The 15,189-nt window shown below is 43.3% G+C and overlaps 1 protein-coding gene across 7 annotated transcripts in view; it reads left to right on the top strand.

Annotated features, from left to right (window-relative positions):
* DGKG (diacylglycerol kinase gamma) overlaps positions 1–15,189 on the top strand; it is a 210,818-nt gene that overhangs the window by 66,168 nt on the left and 129,461 nt on the right. For 5 of the 7 annotated variants that reach the window (XM_059687268.1, XM_059687266.1, XM_059687262.1 and 2 more), the window contains exons 6-9: positions 3,218–3,388; positions 7,180–7,229; positions 10,500–10,574; positions 11,210–11,332. In XM_059687268.1, coding sequence (XP_059543251.1) covers positions 3,218–3,388; positions 7,180–7,229; positions 10,500–10,574; positions 11,210–11,332 — 419 coding nt within the window. The remainder of the gene's footprint in view (positions 1–3,217; positions 3,389–7,179; positions 7,230–10,499; positions 10,575–11,209; positions 11,333–15,189) is intronic. The other 2 variants (XM_059687264.1, XM_059687265.1) reach the window with 2 other exon arrangements.

The raw sequence follows: 15,189 nt of genomic DNA, 5'->3' as shown, positions 1-15,189 counted from the left end.
ATATTGATCTGTTGGTTACTGATATTACTAAAAATTACTATCATCTTTTCTTTTTTAAAAATTCATTTTTTAAATCTTTATTTTTGAGATTATTACAGATAATAATTTTTTCTCCCCATAGCTCCCCTCCACCTGGTTCCCGCTCCATCCCAGGCCCTCACCACCCTATTGTCTATATCCATAGGTAATGCATACATGCATTTGAGATCTTTATTTAATCTCTTCCCACTCCCCCACCCTCCATTCCCTTTGAGAATCGTCAGTCTATTCCATTTTCATGCCTCTGATTTTATTCACCAGTTTATTCTGTTCATTAGATTTCTTATTCATTTGATTTTTATATTCAATTGTTGATAGATATATATTTGCTGCCATTTTGTTGTCCATATTTTTTATCTTTTTCTTCTTCCTTTTCTTAAAGAATACACTTCAGCATTTCATATAATACTGGTTTGGTGGTGATGAACTCCTTTTGCTTTATCTTGTCTGTGAAGCTCTTTATCTGACCTTCAATTCTAAATGATAGCTTTTCTGGGTAGAGTAATCTTGGTTGTAGATCCTTGTTATTCATCACTTTGAATATTTCTTACCACTCCCTCCTGGCCTGCATAGTTTCTGTTGAGAAATCATCTGAGAGTCGTATGGATACTCCCTTATAGGTAACTAACTGTTTTTCTCTTGCTGCTTTTAAAATTCTATCTTTGTCTTTAGCCTCTGGCATTTTAATTATGATGGTCTTGGTGTTGGTCCTCTTTGGGTTCCTCTTGTTTGGGTTTCTCTGTGCCTTCTGGATTTGTAAATCTATTTCTTTCACCAGGTAGGGGAACTTTTCTGTCATTATTTCTTCAAATAGGTTTTCAATATCTTCTTCTGGCACCCCCATAATTCAGATGTTGATATGCTTAAAGTTTCCCCAGAGGCTCCTTACATTATCTTAATATTTTTGGATTCTTTTTTCTCTTTTGGTTGGGTGTTTTGTGCTTCCTCGTATTTCAAATCGTTGATTTGATTCTCGGGATCCTCTGGTCTATTGTTAAATCCCTGTATATTATTCTTTATTTCAGTCAATGTATGTTTAAATTTCTGACTGGTCCTTTTCCATTTTTTCTTTGGCACTCTCACTAAGATCCTTGAAAGTCTCACTAAGTCCCTTGGAGGTTTTTAAAAGATTTTTGAGTAACCTTATAAGCATGGTTTTGAATTCTATATCCAGTAGTTTGCTTTCTTCCATTTATTTCATTTGTGACATGTTTCTTTGTCTCTGCATTTTGGCTGCTTCCCTGTGTTTGTTTCTATGTATTGGGTAGAGCTGCTAAGTCTCCTTGAGTTGATAGAGTGGCCTTGTGTAGTAGGTGTCCTATAGGACCCAGTGGCTCAGCCTACCCAATCACCTGAGTTGGATACTCTAGGTGTACCCCTTTGTGGGCTGTGTGCACGGTCTTGTTGTAATTGAGCCTTGATTGCTGTTGGTATCACTGGGAGGAATTGACCTCTAGGCCAATTGGCTATGGGGACCAGCTTTGACTACAGTGGGAGAGCTGTTGTGCAGGAGACACCCTTATGGAGCAGGACTTGCTTCAGTGGGGCTTTGGTGCTCACTGAGTCTGCCCCTTGAGTGTGTAGCTTATGGATGTGTAGAGTTGTAATCTGGTATGGCCTGACATTAAACTGCTCTTGGGTCTCCAGGGAGGTGTCAAGTCAGCCACTGCCTGGGGCCACCCAGCAAAAGCAACAGAAAAATCTGCAGATTCCTCCTCTTTGTATTAGATTTTAAAGTGTCCATATGTGAAGTAAGGCAGGCTGGTGCTGGTGCTGGTGCTGGGTCTTGGGCCTTTTATTGATAGGTTTGGGGCTCCCTAACCCAGCTGCAGATTGTTTGACAGGTTTTAACCTAAGCAAGGACAGGTCATTCATATGCAAAAGCCACTGCATGCAGCTTGGGTCGGATTGTGAATTGGATGAGGCGGGGTTTTAGGGAATCACCTGGGCGGAGCAAACAGAAATGGCTGCCAGTCAGCCCTGCAACTGGGAAGGTCCCAGCTTAGGAACAATGACTGCTGTGAGTACCTCTGTTTGGGAGAAAACTGCCCCCAGAGTTCCTGCCCTGATGCCAGACAGTCCAGTTTCTCCTCATATGTGTCTGTGTCTCCCAGAGCCTCGCCTGGCACTAGAGCTCAGAGGAAGTGGGAGCTTGTAAGTTGTTTGTGTGTTGGCCTTTTAGAGGAGCAGTCTCTGTGTCACTGAGCCCCAATCCCCACTGGTTTTTACAGAACTGCCCATAGGGACTTCTTTTCCCAGCTCTGGGACCCTGGGCTGGGGGGTCTGGTGTGGGCAGCCTCCGCAAAGACAATCTCCCTCCTAATTAAAAAAGCGGCCTCCTACCGGTCTCGGTGTGCTTTCTTCTTTACTTCTCTAGTTGTTGGACTTCCATCAGCCAGATTTCCAGTGCTTCTGGATGATGGTTGTTCTGTGTTTTAGTTGTAATTTTGATGTGGTTGTGGGAGGCAGTGAGTACAGCCATTTACCTACACTGCCATCTTGGTTCCCCATTCTACTATCATCTTTTCTGAAAATTCACAGAGTATAGGTGAATTTCTTACAAAGATATAGACAGTTCAAAGAGTCAGAATGAGGTCCATTCTGAGTATAAACCCCACAAACTGGATTTCTGGGGTCACAGGTCTATAATAATAAAAGCATAATATGCAAATAGACTGAATGGCCAAACAGCAGAACGACCATATGGATGACCATGCTAGGACACACACTGGGGCCAGGCCAGCCAAGGCGGGTGCGATGCGACTGTTCAGGGGGGCACACCATTGCCCCAAGATCACCCCAAAGAGGGAGGCCCAGGCCACCGACCAGTGGGCTGCAGCGGGTGGGCAGGGCCTCCCTCTGTGGGGCAATCAATCACGGAGCCCTGCCATTGATGGCCCCACAGAGGGAGGCCCAGGCTACCTGCCTGGCAGTGCTGCGGCAGGTGAGCAGGGCCTCCCTCTGTGGGAGGGCTCCCAGACTGTGAGAGGGTGCAGGCCGGGCTGAGAGACCCCTCCCGAGTGCACGAATTTCATGCACTGAGCCTCTAGTTTGATTATATTTATGTAACCAATGCTTTTGAAGATACTTACATAAACTTCTTGCCTCTGACATGAAAAGGATTTAATATTTACTAAACATTAAGAGTCCTCGAATGCTTTCCTCCTGCCTATTACAGAATCAGAGATCACCGAGAAGCAAGTGCCAGCTAAAGACCAAGGGGCTGCAACCTCCCTGGGAAACCCTGTTGCTCAGTCTTCAGGCTCTGAACCCCCGACCGTGTACCTAAAAGATGTCGTGTGTTACCTGTCCCTGCTGGAGACAGGGAGACCTCAGGATAAGCTAGAGTGTAAGTACTCACCCTGTCAAGGGCTTTCAGCATTTTCCTAGGAGATGGTCGAGTGTCCTACGCATCATTGTAAACATGCTGGAGGTTGTTCTGGGACATGCTGGAGATTGTCCTGCCTCCGTAGGGGAGGTTTTACTGCCCTGTCATCAGCAGTGATGTGAACATTTCCTAGAATCCACCCTGGGGCACAGGGCCTGGTATATAGAGAGTGGGAAGTGCATTCGAGACCTTGATATTGAGGACCGGGATTTGGAAAGGAAAGGGATCTCCACAAGGGATCGAGACTCCCCTCCTTTGCTGGCAGGACTTTCCAAGAGCCTATAACCAGGAACCTGCTGCCTCCTTTTAGTAGATTTTTCAAGAGAAGATATTCAGTATCTGTCGTCCTTCCCCTATTCTGTGCCCAAGCAACTCTATAACTCTGAGAAATGTTGTTGCTGTTTTCTCTTTGAGATCTAATCAGCTTCCATCTTGTTAAAGCTTGTTTACATTTTCACCCACCCCACCCCAAGTTTTTTGGCCTCTAGAGAAAGAGGTCTAGTTAATTAAGGGAGTTGAGCTGGGTTTCACACTACTACTAAAGTTGGTTTCAAAGATGTTCAGGAGGAAAATAATAGCTGGTGACTGAAAGGAAAGCCTACAGTGGCTGACAGTCTTGCAGATGACTCACTCCAGGGATGGTCTCACTGGCCTCCAAGAACCTACAGGAAAACTTTTTAAAACAGGTAGTGATAGGAACTTGTTTTAAAATATATGATATTGTTTTGACTTCTCTTAGGACCTTAACAGACATAAGGGGAAAACATACACATTATAGCAAAAGTAAAAATTCCAGTAATTAGCTCTAGCCAGTGTGGCACCAGCCCATTTACCAAAGGGTCACAGGTTCAATTCCCGGTCAGGGCACATACGTAGGTTGCAGTTTTGATCCAGGGTCTGGGCACATACGGGGCAACTGATCAATGTTTCTCTCTCAATGAGTGTTTCTCTCTTGCTCTCCCCCTCACTCTTCCTCCCTCTCTAAATTCAATGAAAAAACATATCCTTCAGTGAGGGTTAAAAAAAAAAAATCCAGCAATTAATAAGACTAGTCAACAAACTTAAACATTAGCAAGGAAAAGTCTGACAAAGGTTAACCCTTGCCAAGAACAAAATCAAACAGTTTTCTCGTTAGCTGATCTTAAAATCAACTCCCATAGGTTTGAGGTGTTAACGGTTGCAAGTCTTAAGCGCTAATTTGGAAACAAATGTAGCAGCTTTCTCTTTCTTCTGGCTAATGTTAAAAGTGAAATGTCAAATTATTTTCACCATTCAGCAGATTTTGAATTTCAGGAATTATATTGTTCATAACGACCAAACAGGATGGACAGATGCTTCACATTAGTGGCTCTCAGACTCAGTCTTGTACTTCCAGTAAAAAGAAACTGCATATTTTAAAATTTTTATTAGAGAAGATTTCAAACATAGATAAAAGTAGAGAGCACAATGAACTTAAATGTTCCTGTCAACCATCTTCAACAATTACCAGTTTATTGTCAATTAGGGTTTATTTATACCTCCCATTTATTCCCTCTGTCTCAGGTTATTTTGAAACAAATTCCAGACATCATATAATTTAATCTGTAAATATTTCAGTATGTACCTCTAAAATATGAGTTTTTCTTATATATAACCACAACGTCATTATCACATCTAAAGACAATAATTCTTTACTATTACCAAATATTCAGTCAGTATTCACATTTCCTCAATTATCTTATGTATTTTACCTGAGTCAGGATCCAGGTAAGGTCCATACACTGCCATTGATCATTATGTCTCTTCAATCTCTTTTAATCTTTTGCTTATTTTTTTTTCCTTGCACTTTTCTGTTGCAGAAACTTGGCTGTTTGTCCTGTAGAGTTTTCTCTTTTTTAAAAAATTAAACCAAATAAATTAAAATTCTCCTATGGCCCTAGCTGGTTTGGCTCAGTGGATAGTGCGTCAGGCTGTGGACTGAAGGGTCCTGGGTTTGATTCTGGTCAAGGGCACATGCTCGGGTTGCAGGCTCAATCCCCAGTGTGGGGCATGCAGGAGACAGCCAATCAGGGATTCTCATCATTGATGTTTCTATCTCTCTCTCCCTCTTCCTTCTTCTCTAAAATCAATTAAATTTTTTTAAATTCTCCTTTGATTTAAATAATTAAAAACGAGTTAAGCTTTTCTTTTTAACAACCAAATATGTATCCCACCTATCAATAAAAAGTAATACAGTAATACCAATAACGCTCATCACTGAACACTTTTTATTTGCTGAGCACTTTAAGTGCATTATCTCACTTTAACCTCTTATTGGTCCTAGAAGTTCTAGATAATTATTCTCAGTTTACATGTAAGAAAGCACAGAATTGTTAAATGACTTGTCCAAGGCCAGGCTGCTAAAAGATAGGATGCTTACTCACACTTTCTGCTTCTACTCTTCATGCACAGTAGGACCAGGAGAGCTCTGTGTTAGAGTTGCCCCATCCAGGGTCCAGGAGCACCATAGTGGGAGGTCTGTCCTTCTTTACATCATTCAATCATCTGTCTGGCGAGTCAGCCTCATTGCCAAGTGCCTCTGACCGGGACATTCTGAAGAGTCACAAGGAATCGAAAGCCCATGACCCTCCTTTACACAACTTAAGCTCCAACCAGGGATGAACCACTGAACAAACACAAGCTGCAGAGACATTAAAACACGTGGAAGGGAGTGATGACATGAGGGCAACTTAAGGAATGCTGTAACCCTGTGGGAGATCCAGAGTGTCTGTGGGGGGATGGGGTAGGTGGAGGTCAGGGGTGGCTCACAGAGAAAGCATGAGAGGAAGATGAAGACATGTTCAGCTCTGCTCCCTACCCTGCTTACTTCTGAGACCACAGACAGATCTCTATGTTTTAGATGAATAAAATGTAAGCTATCAGGTCCCATAAATGAACATTGAGTCCTTTGCTCCAATTTCTCTCCCAGATCTTCCTCATTCTATGTCACTGCTCTACTACTAGAACATGATAGAGTTAGTTTGTGATGGCATGTTGACATGGTATTCTTCTAGACAAAGAAATACAATAGATTCTATAATAACAACTGCTTCAAAGCATATGGAAGATTAAATGACCAATAATGATAAAGTGCCTTGTACCTATTAAATGCATATATAAATGTTCCTTAACGGAATGAAATAAAAATAAATAACATCTGTTGAGTGCATTCTACATTCCAAGCATTGTAGAGTTGGCATATAATTTATATATTATTCCTCATTTTTAAAAATTTAGAACAAAGAGACCATTATAATCTCCATTTTACAGATGAAGAAAATGAACCTGAATGACTTGACTCCCTAGAGGTGGTAGGGCAGAACCAAGATTTGAATCTGCCTAACTCCACGGCCTTCTGCATGCAATATGAGCAATGTTCTAACTATACTTCTGGTACCCCGGCCTCACCACCATCTGGGCATTTGCTCTGAGGTGTGTTCCAGTGATGCTGAAAGGTGTGAATGCCCTACAGGGAGTCACACTCATAACCTGGATCTCGGCTACAGAGTTATTGCTTAGGCAGTTCCAGAAGTCAGATGGCTTGGTTCTCCTCCCTCTCCCCTCTTCCCTGTAAGGAAGTCAGATTCTGTGCCTTTGGAGGGTGGGTGAGCTGGCTGCAACAGTCTTTGCCCTAGTGATAGTCAGAACTGATCTAAAAACTAGCAGCAACAGAGCCTGAGCCAGTCCCTGGTGCCTGGAGGACGCCTCAAGCATCATCTCTGTGTTTCTTGCAGTCATGTTTCGTCTCTATGATTCGGATGAGAACGGTCTCCTGGATCAAGCGGTAAGCTCTCAAAATACCCTTCCAAGAAAGGCTGGAGGAGAAGGGAAAAGGTGGAGGAAGAGTTTGAAACTCTTTTATAGGAGTTCTGTCTTTATAATAATAGCCATGTCTCAATATGGGCTGCAGAAATGAGTAGAATCCCCACCTTCTATTTCCAAAGAGCCAGCTAGTAGGAGAGTGAACTTCAACTTGCCTTTTCATTCCAGAAGCCCAGGATTATAAAATCTTAGAATGGGGAGGTGCTTTAGTATTTTATCTAGTTTAATTCCCTAATGGGTTCAGAACTTCTCCCTGCAATTTTCTGCTGGAGTCCAAGAGCAGAGGGAAGGAGGTAGGAAAGGCAGCAAGACCAGGGCAAGAGGGCAGGGGGAAGCAGGTAACTGCTGGTGCGCTTCTGCATCACCATCACCTTCCTCTCATGAGGCTCTAGGAGTCTCATTCTGTCTGCTCCGAGCACATGATCCTATTTCATTGTACCTGTGAAAGCCTGAGGTCGGTCTCCCCTCCCTTCCCCACCCAATTCCCTCAGGAATAGACAGGGACAGGTCAGTGATCATGGAGTAAGAGGAAGGATAGAAAAGGAAGAAGGCAGAGAGGGGAGATGGCAAATAGAGTCAGGCAGGCCTTGGCTTCATGACTGGCAACGTGAAAGGTGGAACTCCTTCACAGAAAGGCTCTGAGGTTGAGGCGCATAGGGCTGAGTCAGAACAGAGGGAAGAAGAAAGGGAACAAGTTCACTAGACCAACTAAGTCATCCCAATTTCCTCCAGACTCCAGGGTGTCTTTGTGGGAGCCCTACGGCCACATTGCAATGCTGTGGTTTATGTCATGTGAGGGAACATGCATGTATTATCTATCTACTATGTGCCAGGCACTGTTCTAAATACTGCGTATATATCAATGAGCCAACTCCAAAAATACACACCGCACAAACCTATGCCCTAATGAAGCTTTCATTTTAGTGCAAACTCACATAGTAAAATATGTGCTAGGAGAAAAATAAAGAGAAGGAAGGGTTGGAGGGAGCTGCTGTTTTAGCTGGAGGAGCCAAGGAAGGTCTCCCTGAGGAGAGGGCATCTGAACAGAAACTTGAAGGAGGTGAGGGACTGTAAGTCCTAGGAATACTTAAGTGCCTTCCAGGAGAGGGAACAGAGAGTGCAAAGGTCCTGAAGGGTGCCTGGAATGTTAGCAGATTAACTAGGAGGCCAGAGTGACTGTAGCAGAATGAATGAACAGGTGAGGTCAGAGTGAGTAAGCAATAGGAGATGAGATCAGAGAAGAAATGGGATAGGGGTAGAGGAAGTTTGCAAAGTATTATGAAGCCTTTTAGATGATTGAAAGGGTTTACTTTTAACTCTGGATAAATGGAGAACCATTGGATATTTCGCACAGAGGAGTGACGTGGTTGACTTGGGTTATAACAGGATCACTGTAGCTCCTGTGTTGTCTAGACTATAATGGTGCAAGTGGGGATACCAGGTGGGAGGTTATTGAAATCAGCAAGACAAGAAAGGATGGTAACTTGCACCAGGGTAGAAGCATTGTAGGTAGTAAGAAGTGGTTAGATTTCAGATGTATTTGGAGAATAACATCGCATGACTAAAGCAGTCTCAAAAGAGTTACCTGATTCAATTTCCCACTGAGAATCCTGGCAGCTGGACACTCAGCCTCTTTGTGATCATTCCCAGTACTGGAGAGTTCAACCACTGCCTTAACACAGCCACTCCACCACCAAGGGCGACTCAGCGAGGGCTTCCTTCCTACACAAAAGGCACCTCTGGTCTGCTGGGGAAGCTTTTTACCATGAAACCTGCTTCTGTTTCCCCTCTCCCTTTCCCAACCCAGCAGTGAGGCCAAAATAAGCCAACTCTCAACAAATCCCTCCTGATACCCATTGGCTTGCTTCTGGCCTCTGTAGCTGACCAGGACAGCTGATCAGTGGATATTGATTCTACACAATCAGCCTTCAAGTATTTGAAGGTACTATCACATCTCCTGTAAAATGTCCCCCAAGCTCAGACTTCCCCATCCTCATACTTACTCAGAGGCAGGCTTAAACATGCACTCTGGTCAAGCTCTGGTTTGCCAATGTCATTTTTAAAACATGACTTGTTAATCATCCACAACAGGTAGCCTAACCAGGGTAGACATCAGAACAGCCAGTTCTTCCTGGAAATGCCCACCCATTTACACAGTTCAAGGCTGAGTCTAATTCTCATTCCTGAGTCACATTGTTTACTGGTTAAATTTTAGTCCCACCTAGATTCACAAGCTCTTTTCCATGGAAACTTCTGTAGAACCCTGTCCTCACCTTTCTGCCTGCTTCCTCCCCCATCTACCACCTCATCTGCAGTTTTGAAATGAATTATTTTTTTAATTTGAATGAAATACAATTTTAAAATTCCTGTTGCTTTTTTGTTTGCTTGTTTTGAGCCAGCATTCTACGTGGTGGAGGTTACACTTGTGAACCTTGTTTCAGTTCATCAATGTATCTCCCCACATTGATCTCACCATTAACATCTTAGATTGTGCCCAAGAGATGCAAATGCCTCCTTGGTCTAGCGTATTTCAGTGAGACTCTGGGCACCCTGATTCCTTAGCACACAACAATTATGTGAGGTTTCAGACAGAGCTGGCCTAAGTAGCAAGTGAAAAGCTCACTCACCAGGCCAATGAATTTTCTGTTCACAGAGTCCTGGGTTCAGGGCTGGACATGACACAAAGGAAAAAGAGGCTATGCAAAAAGGATCTAAATCATAGTATCTGAACTAGGAACCCACACAGAGGCCCTATATCCACCTGACACTGACCTCTGAGGGGTATAGGTGGATTCCAAGTCAGTAAAGCTGTGGGAATGAGGAGTGACTAAAGAGGGGGGAGAGACCACTTTGGTTTGTAAGCATGTGAGAGAGTTGAGTTCACAAAGAAGGAGAAAACATGAGTGCTTCCTATGATCTCTAAGTCAAAGCCCAGACTAGGGGAAGGAAGGTGAGTCCAGATGGATCCAAGGAGGTCAGTGTCCAGAGAGCTTTCAGCATACCTCTGGCTTAGCCGTCTTCTGTGCTTCTTGTGAGCATCTACTCTCCACTGAGCTTTGTGGTCAAGGCAGAATAAAGAGCAGAAACAAGTAGCGAGCTCCCCGTGAAATGCTAGGATATTACACCAGCTGCTTCCCATGTTCTGCCCTGCCTGTCTTCCCACAGGGTTTGATGTTGAGCCTTGCTCTTAAAAACACATCTTCACTTGGTTTCTCACCTTGATGTTTTCTAGGAGATGGATCGTATTGTCAACCAGATGCTGCACATTGCTCAGTATCTTGAGTGGGATCCCACGGAGCTAAGGCCTGTGAGTTTCTGGAAACATAAGGTGACTTCCAAGAGAAAAGGGAGGCACCCTCAGGATGAAAATTGGCAGGATCTCCCAGACTCATTCTGCTATAGGCAGCTTCTCGGTGGTCCTACATCTTGACCTCCCACTTAAATGATAGGGAAAATCTATAGGCAGCAGGGGGAAATTCAAATAATAATTGCCTCTGACCTTTTCCCCAGAGCTAAATTTTTATAACAAGAGCTCATAGATCAAAGAATTTAGAGCTAGAATGAATTTTAAAGATTTTCCTTCATCACCAGGTAATAATAACTTTTTATATAAATGTACGTTCTATATACCTTTTCTCTAGTCCCCACTACAGTGCTGCATACATAGCAATATTATTTCCATTCCACAGATGGGCAAAGTAGGACCCAGAGAGTCGGGTGGCTGGCTTGCCCAAGGCTGCTCAGTCAGGTCAGGCAGAGCGGGCTTGGAGCTCTGGTCTCCTCACCCCCATTTGCTCCCTCACTGCCCTACTCCCTGTGAATCAGAATGGAAGGGGGAAAAACACAAGCCAGACAATGCAGAACAAAAGAGAAATAAGAGGGCAGTGGGGGCAGAGAAATCAAGGATGAAAGTGGACAATTGCTGCTCTGTGGATTCCGCAGATATTGAAGGAGATGTTGCAAGGGATGGACTACGACCGGGACGGCTTTGTGTCTCTACAGGAATGGGTCCACGGAGGGATGACCACCATCCCATTGCTGGTCCTCCTGGGCATGGACGACTCTGTAAGTCAGCAAACCTGAGTTCAGATCTCTTACCTTTCAGGAACATCAAGCTCTATGTGGACGTTCATATCTACACATCACCTTGGCTTCTGCCCCAGTGGACAAACCATATGCTCTAGGCCAGCCTCGAAGATCTCTCTTTTACCTATTAGTGACTGAAATATATTCATTCATTTGACAGCATGTACTAAATTATCAGTAAATAAAGATATTGTTCTGAGCTCTGTGAAGGGACACAGATATTCACCTACCAGATGGTTATACTCAACCAATCAAAGGGCAAAAAAATTTTAAGGAAGAATTCCATCTTTTCCATGAACTAGGTTGAAAAATGCTATGAGAGTTGGGGAAGGAGGGAAGAGAAGGAGAAAGGGAAGGGAAAAGTACTGATCTATTGTGAGGCAGAGGGCAATCAAAACAACCAGAAAAGGTAGGTATCCCCCCCCCTCCAATTTATATAAATGGAAAGCTGAAATTCTTAGCCTAAGGAGCAAAGAGAGGCGTCAGAATGTATTTGTACTTGGCTCCAAAGATACTTCACTTTCTAAGGACCCACACTTAGGAGTGAGACCTGTGGGAAGAAATATCAGAGGATGTTTGCTCTGGTCCTGACGGACGTATGGGATTTTGATATCCTGTTGTTGAGATAAAGGTCAAGTGGAAGGACCTAGGAGGATGTTTGATCTGCTTCCCAAGGATGGATATGATTCGGTGGTAGAAGATGCTAGAAGAGAGAGTTTGTGGCCAAGAGAATAGCTTGATCAAAGACACAAATGAAAGAAAGTTCAAGATGATTTAGAAAAACCTCCCAGCAGGATCAGAGTAGGGAATACATGAAGAGGTTTCATGAAAAATTATTGGTTATATATGCCTGACCTGACCTAGTCAGCCACTGCATTTTCTGCTTATTTACCAATTGAAAGTAACTTTCATGCACAAGCTAAAAGTACAAATTGTGCCTTTGAAGCATTTGCCAGGACAGTCACATAGGTTGTGTGATAGCACCTCTTTGACATTCTGAAGTGTCATACAGAGGAACAGAACAGGAAGCTTTCAGCTGGGTGAGCCTCCAATTGCTGTGGTTGCCTCTACTGTCTTGATCGGATAGTTCTGCAACTCAGGACTGAAGCTGGGCCTTCATTTCCAATATTCAAGAGCTAAGAATCCTGCAGTCATGTCCTGGTATGTCCAGCTCTTTTCAAGGGCTACGCAGAAATTCAGGAACCAGGATCTGCACAACTGCCTTTATATTCCTTAGAATCCTAGGCAGTCAGAGCTGGAGAAGACCTTGGTGATCCTTTATCTGTCCCCTTCACTTTGCAAACTGAGGGCCCAAGAACACACAGATAGTTACTACCAGGGGCCATCCTCCATATTCAGGAAGAGCAGACCTCTCATCCAATGATCCCTTACCAAGAACCTATTAAGTGCAAGAACCTATGTGAACTAGGACTCGGGAGGAGGGGCACTCAGATAAGTAAGATCAACTTCCTGCTATCAATACTCAAGATCATACTGAGTCAGAATGGAAGTTCTGCTTAGGTGCTATTCCAACATACCTGTGTGTTTGGTTTATTGGGTGTTAACATTGTTTTTTCACTAAATATGGAAATAGAGATGGGGCATTTTAACCATAAGAAACCAACATCTCCTTTTGATTTCCTATTTTGGGCTTGCTGACTCCAAAGTGCCACCAACTCTTCACATGGAGGGGATCCACTGTTTTATGGCTAGAGGAGGGAGAGACAGACCATTTTCCCTGCTGTCTCTTCCCAAAGCCAAGTCTGCTTTATAGAAAACCAACTGTATATCAAGAAAGTGGCAAATAAAGAACAAATGTAAATTTAGTTTTTGTTCATCAAAAGTGTTATGCACTTGTTTTTAAATTCACACTAAATTTCACCTTTCTACATCTAGTATTAGGGGTTCAGAGAAAGCATTCCTAAGTGTCTTAAAAGTCACAGTGCTTATTTGGCTTTTTCAAAACCTACATGGGGCCCCTGATAAGTCTGGGGATCTCTGAATGCAATATGTGCCAACCAGTCTGTCTCCCCGTGAACTTGCAGCAGCGGCAGAAAGCCTGGCATGCAAGAGGAAGGTTACTCCCACATCCTGCAGCTGCCAATGTGCAGAAATGAAAGAGCCACATGATGGCGCTGTAGCCCAAGCGGAAATGTTACTTTATTCTAAGCCACGGTCCCTTTGCTTCTTACTGCAAATCTATGAAAACAGTACCTGATTTAGCTAATAAAGGTATTTCTGAGGTAAAAATGACAGTCTTTTGGGTCTGCTGAGCTGTAGTTTCCTTTCATAAAGGAAAACCCTGGTATGTGAAGAAAGGGGGAAAGATGGAAGGAGGACAGGCTCTGATGCCAGTAAGAGCCCCAATTTGACTACTGATTCAGTCACTTATTATTTGTGTCATCTTGGGATATTTATGTAACTTCTCTGAGTCTCCATTTCTTCATTCCCAGACCAGGCATAAATCTACCTCCTTACACATAAGAAAACACTTTACTTATCTTTGTGTCCCTTACTGTCCAGCACAGAGTAGGAATTTAATAAGTTTTAATTGTCGGACACTGGATTAGAAGCTTTACTTATAGAAACCATTAGATATAAAGGCTGTAATTCTATAAACTCTGGTCTTAGAAGAAGCAGGGTGTTGAGGTGGTGAGAAGAAATGAGCTGACCCGAGGGGGAGACCCGCATTTGGAAACCCATACAGACTCTTCTAGAGACCGTTAGCAGAAGACTTGGCATAGAAAGGGATCTGATTGCCGTGACCAGTGCAAACCAGAGGGGCCCAAAAGTAAGAGCTGGGTTTGAGCCCAGCATGCTGGATTCTGTGTGCCTGACAGTCAGTTCTCACCGCCTTACTAGGGTGCTTTATTCTACCCTACGCACCAGCCAAGAGTGATGCTCTCTTGATGGAGCCTCTAAGAAAGGTTCGGGGACGGCAGGTGTGGAGGTATGTCCCTGAAGCCACAGCTTCCAACAAGGCTGTGCTACCAGGGGCTAGAAGGTAGGAGCTTGGTGTCCAGGGAAGGTGTGTGATTGTGCGATGCTTGGCTTATCTAGCAGGTAAGGATGAATTCGCTTCTGAGCCAAGTCCGACTGCCTCTTGACTATTTTATCTGTGTCCAGAAAGTTGATGAGAGGGCGCATTGTTTTTACTAAACTACTTTTTTTCTGATTATAAAACTAGTACATGCCAACCATAGAAAGTTTGGAAAATACAAAGGAAAATAAAAATTAGAGAATAAAATGAATTCATGGTGCTTCCAGCTGTAACTAACCTGTTAACAGTTTGGTGACATTTTTCCCCACCAGAGAGATCTTACTATATAAAACTGAGATTATAATAGGTCCTCAAATTTACATTCTGCTTTTCTCAGTGCTGTGTCACGAGCACATTCCCACGCCATTAGACATTCTTTTTTTAAATTTATATATATATATATATATATAATTTATATATATATAATTGACTTTTTACAGAGAGGAAGGGAGAGGGATAGAGAGTCAGAAACATCGATGAGAGAGAAACATCAATCAGCTGCCTCCTCCACACCCTCTACTGGAGATGTGCCCGCAACCAAGGTACATGCCCCTGACCAGAATCGAACCCAGGACCCTTCAATCCACAGGCTGACCCTCTATCCACTGAGCCAAACCGGTCAGGGCTAGACATTCTTATAAGTATCTTTTTGATGGCCACTTAACCTTTAATCACATGGCTCTACCACAACTAACCTTTTGGTAACTTTGATATCTTTAGGATATTTTCAGTTTTGAATTATTTTAAATAAATCTGAGTTAAACATCTGACAGAGCACAGAAATGCTCATCTTTCC

Source organism: Myotis daubentonii, chromosome 3, assembly GCF_963259705.1.
Source record: "Myotis daubentonii chromosome 3, mMyoDau2.1, whole genome shotgun sequence".
In the NCBI taxonomy this organism is placed as follows: Eukaryota; Metazoa; Chordata; class Mammalia; order Chiroptera; family Vespertilionidae; genus Myotis; species Myotis daubentonii.
The sequence above is the reverse complement of the archived record's forward strand: the minus strand, read 5'-3'. Positions and strand labels throughout refer to the sequence as shown.